General features: G+C 44.3%; 2 protein-coding genes across 2 annotated transcripts; one reads left to right on the forward strand and one right to left on the reverse strand.

The window, feature by feature from the left end:
- Positions 1–3,271: 3,271 nt before the first annotated feature.
- On the reverse strand, positions 3,272–4,142 carry LOC147447352 (actin-85C-like). Its single transcript, XM_086524303.1, has 5 exons — positions 4,131–4,142; positions 3,858–3,981; positions 3,607–3,747; positions 3,412–3,466; positions 3,272–3,314 (listed from the first exon to the last, which is right to left on the reverse strand). Exons 1-5 carry the CDS (start codon positions 4,140–4,142, stop codon positions 3,272–3,274), a joined length of 375 nt encoding a protein of 124 aa, XP_086380429.1.
- A 426-nt stretch (positions 4,143–4,568) lies between these two features.
- Positions 4,569–6,148, forward strand: LOC147447353 (uncharacterized). The gene is made up of 2 exons (XM_086523607.1): positions 4,569–4,700; positions 4,799–6,148. Exons 1-2 carry the CDS (start codon positions 4,569–4,571, stop codon positions 6,146–6,148), a joined length of 1,482 nt encoding a protein of 493 aa, XP_086379733.1.
- Positions 6,149–6,888: the final 740 nt, after the last annotated feature.

Here is a 6,888-nt window from a genome sequence, read left to right on the forward strand (position 1 = left end):
CTTGCTTGGGTCGACCCTCTTCCTAGCTCTTGGTTGGATTTGATTGGACCTCCTCAAGCCTAGCCAATCACATGCTTTGTGCATATCAAGCAACAAAGGCATCATTTGGACAAGTGTCCTCCTTTCCCCTTTGAGAGAGAGGGCTTGAATATTGCTTGGATAATTTTTTAATTAAACTAAATTCTCATTGGAACTCTCTAAGACCTATCCAATAGGATTCAAGCACACCATGAGGGAAACATGGGGAGGGGCTTCACATGTGTCCTATATGCCTCTTGTTGAAGGGGTGCCTCTTGGGAGTGTGCAAGAGTGTTCTCTCTCATCACCTACTTCTAGGGGTCGCCCCCTCCTTTGTAGGCATCTTGGTTGACTTCAAGCGTATCAAGAACCTTAATCCTTAATCATGACAAGAACCTCAAGCACCTCAATCATCAAGCATGACCACCACCTCAAAAACCTTAGTCAGAAAGCACCTCAAGCTTGGGCAGGGTTCCCATCTCAAGGTCAGCCCCAGCTTGCCTAAGGTCCGAGGTCTAAGGACTTTAACCTTTGGAGGTCTTTAATGAAGCTAATCGTGAGGTATTCTAAGATCCATTATCTATCCATTTCCCTTTGATAGACCATCTCCCTTTTGGACCCGTTACCTTCTGTCCCTGTGGTCCCGTGCTGAGATAGATCTAAAAGTACATTTCTATATTCTAACTCTTGGTCCCATTTATTTTACCACACTAAATGATGGGGATAATAAATTTGTGAGCTTTTATTTTAGAGCTTTTTTCAAACAAAAAGAGCTTTTTCCATTGCATGCTCAAAAAAACAATTTTCATAAGTGGGAGGGGAAGCTAATTGAGTACTACCTATGAAAAATGTGAGGAGAATGATAGTCAATGGAGCTTGAATGATGTATAGATAAATAGATAGATATATATATATATAGAGAGAGAGAGAGAGCCAAGAAGGGGTTAATTTCTCCTATGAACTTACAGAAAATATACATATAGAAGGGTATTTTAAATTGAAAAAGTGAAAATTTTGGTACATAAGGGGTCTTTTTATTGAGAAACGTGGTACATAAAGGGTCTCTATATAATTTAAAAAATTTAGAATAGGGGGTTTTATAAATACCTCTTGAACGCACGTGCTATGCAAGATCTCTATATAGTGACCCCCCCGAGCAATCACTCTTGTAAGTCCATATAATGCCTCTATTTTGGCACGTGAGGGGTTTCCTCACCTTCAGAGGGTGGTCTTGTTATCACTCTCGAATCGCTAAATGGGATTTGCCTCGTCTAGGCTTACACGGGCTACACTATGGACTCTTTGGGTTACATGCTTTGCAACCATGGTTTTTGGGTTGTTCACTTTACCATTTATTGTAAGAATATGGCCTTTGTAGGCCTTTGAGCACGTTATTGGGCAATAATTGATTGGTTCCTTTGGAGAAATTCTGTGTAGGCCATCTATGTGCCTCATATTGCATCTAACGTCGTGGCAAGAACATGGGAGCATACAAGAGAACAATGGTCAATAGTGGAGGGGTTCAAACATTGTTCAACATTAAAAGAATTAGGAGGATCACCCAGAGCTTTTTCATAGGGAGGAGTTTTTGACTAGGCCTAGAGAAGGCGAATATGGTATATTATGTGATCTGGATATGTGTGAAAGTCAATGAGAACTAATATTTGAACTCGTAACTTTTATCAAATGTGTATCGGATCTTGATGGTGTAGATACGCGCGCAAAGGTATCATTAGGTTGTATGTGTCTTACATCATGATGCTCATTTGAGGAGCTTGTTTTTTTAGAGGCTCAATCTGTCACAAAACCATTCATCATTACTCAAAACATGTGAAGGGTTTCTAGATTGGAGGATACTTTGGTCACCAAAAGTGGAAGTCTCAAAAAATAAAATCCATGGAGACAAATCCTTGAAGAAGCATTCTAGTTCTGAGAGAGAGAGAGAGAGAGAGAGAGAGAGAGAGAGAGAGAGAGAGAGAGAGAGAGAGAGAGAGAGAGAGAGGATGTATATATATATATATATATATATATATATATATATATATATATATATATATATATATATATATATATATATATATATATATATATATATATATATATATATATATATATATATGTGTATGTGATCTTGCAATGCTAATGAAGGTGGCTAGGGAAGCTTGAGATGATGAGTATTATTAGCTGAATAAAAGAAGGATGGCAAAGGAGATTGTCATGTATGAAAGTAGATGAAGGAACAGATCAGTGATTCATGAGTAGGAAAATATGGGCAACCACGTGTTAGGTAATTCAATTGCTGTGGGCCCGCTATTAGAGGGCATAATGGTGCACAAAGGCGGGAGTGGAGCACGTGGACAAGACTACAAAGAAGTGGTTATTCTAGGCAAGTTCGCAACAAAGTTTTGGGATCTATTGAGCCTCTTATTATCCTATCCATAGATCAAAGGAAAAGAACTAACACCTTGAATATTTACCCTTGTGTTGAAGCTAACCGTGCATAGGATAGTTATTTTCCCTCGACATGTTTTTTTGTTGAAAGATTAGATACATGTAAAACAAGACTACTAAAGTTTTTGTAGCAGATGGCATGTGTCGCTAAAAATAATATGTCTTTGCCAGCATGAAATTAGACCAAGAATTAGACATCCGCATGACCTCACCTTCTAGGATGCTAAAACAAGAGGGATGATAATGAAAACAATGCAAAAGATTGGCAATGACAAGGCTTATCATGGTAACAACTAAATGGTTACCTCGGCATCCTCTACGGACTCTCTCAAAAGGTATAAGCAACCAAATTATATAGCTTTGTGCTCCAAAGATCCCCACATCATTGGATGAACACCAACCAAGAACCTCTTAGGCTTGAACTCATGGGCTACTTCCCACAAGATTTCATCTTTGCCAATTGCCCCCACATTCACAAAAAGGAGGATATCTCTTGTCAAGGAAAACCCGACAATCCCACTCGGATCCCTAGCCAAATGAGGTAGTAGCAGTGGCACTTGTGGGTGTAGCCTCAAAACTTTTTTAACAAATGCTTGCAGGTATGCCAGGCTATTAAAATGGGATTCCTCCACTTTCTACCCCCATTGTACCAGTGCAATTATTTCCTCTTGAAACTTAACTAGCCAACTTTGATTTTGGGGCACACAATAGCTCTGCCATCGCCCACTCTATAGATACCATTGTGCTATATGTACTTCCAGTTAAAATTTTGTGCACAACTACGACATGGACATGGATTCCTTCAAACCAAGTCTAGGCGCAGGATTGCATGCGGAAGGGCATAGCTGCATGGATGGACATGCATTTACATAGATCATTGTGTGTGTGTGTGTGTGTGTGTGTGGAGACATGCATTTCAGAAGAAAGTGTGTAGAGGCATACCCTTCATAGATGGGCACCGTGTGGGTCACCCTGTCTCCAAAGTCCAACACAATTCCTGGTTACTCATATAGAACATCCAGTAAATGGTAATGCCATATGCATTAGAAGCCACTGTAGTAATCTTATTTTTGAAATTAACATATGATTCATGTTTGTATGCTAAAACCATGGAAGAAATTGGGAGAGAGGGATTACCTGTAGTACGTCCTCTCGCATAGAGCGAAAAGACTACCTGGATTGCAACATACATGGCCGGAACATAGAAAGTGTCGAACATGATTTGTGTCATCTTCTCACGATTCACCTTTGGATTACTGTGAGGAGGACAGGGTGCTCCTTCGGTGCTACTCTTAGCTCATTAAAGAAAGTGTGGTGCCACAATTTTTTCATATCATCCCAGTTTGTGACAATGCCATGGTAAATTGGGTACTTGAGTGTCAGAATACCTCTCTTGGATTGTGCCTCATCCCCCACATAAGCATCCTTTTGTCCCATTATACCGGCATGTCTTGGCCGCCCCACAATGCTCGGAACCACTGCTCTTGGTGCATCATCCCCCGCAAATCCATCCTGCACATGCACATGTCATCCACAACACTAATTTTTTTGAATCCTGTTTTTCTAGACTGCAAAGAGATGTTGGTCCATTGCATTCAGCGATCTGCAAAGTCGTGATTGATCGCTACGTCCATCTGCATTCAACGTCTAGTATTTTTTACCTCAGCGTCCATCTGCATTCAGCGATTTGCAAAGTTGTTAGGACATTGATTTTCTTCTGGATGTGTTTGCATGAAAGCGCGCTTGCGCGGGCACACACACACACACACACACACACACACACACACACACACACACACACACACACACACACACACACACACACACACACACACACACACACACACACACACACTCACACACGCAAGACAGGACACCGCATGTGCCATATAAAATCCTGCACTCTTTGTATGAACTTGCAATGCTAGCCCTGTACTTGTATGAACTTGTGCATGTGTTTATAGGTGTTTGGGTGTTGATCCCAGCTTCTTGAACGCGTGCGCTCCTTGATGAACGATGTAGCTTCTTGAACGCCGTTATAGGAGCAATATCGGCAGCCTTTAGTCTGAAACCCCGCGATGCGCATAGAGTAGGGGCACATGCTTGGCTCCCGTTCTTGCCTTTCTTTGGGCCCCTTGGCGGCTGTCCGTGCGCGGAGCTTTGGAGAGTGGCGGACTTCTTACAGCTTGCTTGAGGAGATACAACTAGAGTCTGGGACACTACAGAGGAGGGCTAGCCATGAGAGAGGACATCCAGGACGCTCTCACAAAGGAGTGGCAGACTCCTTTTGAGCCCCAGGTCCCGAGATGGATGGGTACGTTTGATGTAGTTGGAGATCCTGATTGCAGCTAGAGATTGCTCAAAGGATGGCGATTGCCTGTTCTTTGAGGTTAAGGCAGAGGGCATACTTCAACGGGTGGCAGAGTCCCCACTGGGGTCAGAGTGTGATTTTGAGAGGATCCAGGTAGTGGCCGCGATTGCTTGGAAGTGTTTGATTGATCCGGATCCTACAGACCTTGGAGGAGTGTGGAGGATTCGAGTTTACGACACCAGACCCTTAGTGCGGCTTCAGTGCGATCCAGGACAGTGGGTCTGGCATGACCCTTTTAAGGCAGATGTCTTAGGCACCCCCTTCTTTCAGTACAACTGCAACACGTCCATAGCACAAGATAGCTTTCAATCTCTTATAAATTTCACCTCACAGTATCCAAATGACATTGTGGTGAATATGTCCATCAATACATTCCCATCCTTTGGCACTTGGCACAACAAGGTGCTTTGCAGCGCGAATCTGGGGATATGCTCTGACCCTAGCGGCTTGAATACGGTGCTCGCATCAAGGTTGCTCCCACAAAGAGTTTTGCAGGGGCAAGCAGCCCAGATAGGTCAAGCTTTTATGAAGATACTCTCTAGTGGAGTGGGACAAATAGTAGGTCATTTGGTGGGTGGACAAGCAGTTGCTGCTGGCCAAAATCTTGCTGGACAAGATAGGCTCAACTTGCTCAACAAACTTGGTCAGAGTGTGGATGACATACATGGCCCGGACACGCTTGGAAGAGCCACATCTACCATTGTGGCCGGGCAAGATGGGCCCCACTCTCATGTTTTGTCCGGCGAACAAGCACTCTTGGGTGACAATGTGGAAGGACAAGACAACAAAGATGTCTTGCCCAGCCTTCGCAACAATGTGGCCGGACAAGAGGATGTCTCGTCTGGCCAATACGGCGAGAAAATGGCCAGACAAGACATGCTCTGGCGGCTTGGCCGATCTCCAGGTTTTGCCAAGGATGTTCTCCGGCAGTATGCAAGTCTAAGTGGGGCAACTGATGCACAAAATGGGACAAACAGCGTGAACCCGACATTTCGAGCAGCCCTGTGGCATGTGGTGCTGGTGAACTCGTGGGGTGAGGGAGAGAGCATAGTGGACAGCCAGACTCACACTCAAATGAATGGGCTGCTAAGGGATTTGAGTCCAGGATCTGGATGCTACCTGAATGAGGCTGATGTGAATGAGCCCAACTGGCAGGATGCTTTCTATGGGCAGCATTTTAATTTTAATAGATTGAAGGCAATCAAAGAAAGACTGGATCCAGAGGGCCTGTTCACATGCATCAACTGTGTTGGTAGCGAACTCTGGACCATCGACGCCCAAGTCCTTTGCAGCCGCCCAACGATGTGAACCCATAAAGATGAATCAAGATAGGAGGGAGAATTGTTAAGTATGGAGCCTGATTTACCCTTGTAATTTTCTGTGGTAAAAGCGCACATTTGTAAGGCTCCCATTATGAGGAGAAGCCATCGTGCGTGAAGGAAAATCACTCACCGAAAACCAAAATTTTCACGGACAAGAATCAGGGGCAACTTTAGAGGCCTCGGGGGCGGAGGCCCTCGAGACTTTTTTTTTCGCCGGAATATTCCTTTTCGTCGGAATATTATGGCCGGATGGCAGCCGGAAAGTGGTCGGAAAACAACCGGTCGGTTGGCCGGTGGCCGGTAGTCAATGGCCGATGGCCGGTGGTCGGAAGTCAATGGCCGGTGGCCGAATTCAAAAGCGGACTTGTCTTCTCAAGGGCGGCCACACATGGGCGGATTGGAGGGTCCGATTTGGACTTATTCGCACAAGGGCGGCTACACATGGCTATCTCTCATAAGAGAGGGAATCCCTTTTGGCCTATAAAAGGAGGCCATTTCTACACACATTTTATAGTGTGAAGTTGATGCAACAAGGTGAGTGTGAGGTGGTGAGAGTGAAGCAAGGCGGGAGCTCCATTAAGGGTATAATCCCTTTGTAAACTACTTCTTGTTTTGAAGTACTAAAGCCATTGAGTGGCTGCTTTCCCGTGGACGTAGCCCACATTGGGTGAACCACGTATATCGTGTGCACTCTCTCTCTCTCTCTCTCTACTCTATAATCTCGTG

This window comes from Adiantum capillus-veneris, chromosome 11 (assembly GCF_014529385.1).
Source record: "Adiantum capillus-veneris isolate H3 chromosome 11, ASM1452938v2, whole genome shotgun sequence".
NCBI lineage: Eukaryota > Viridiplantae > Streptophyta > Polypodiopsida > Polypodiales > Pteridaceae > Adiantum > Adiantum capillus-veneris.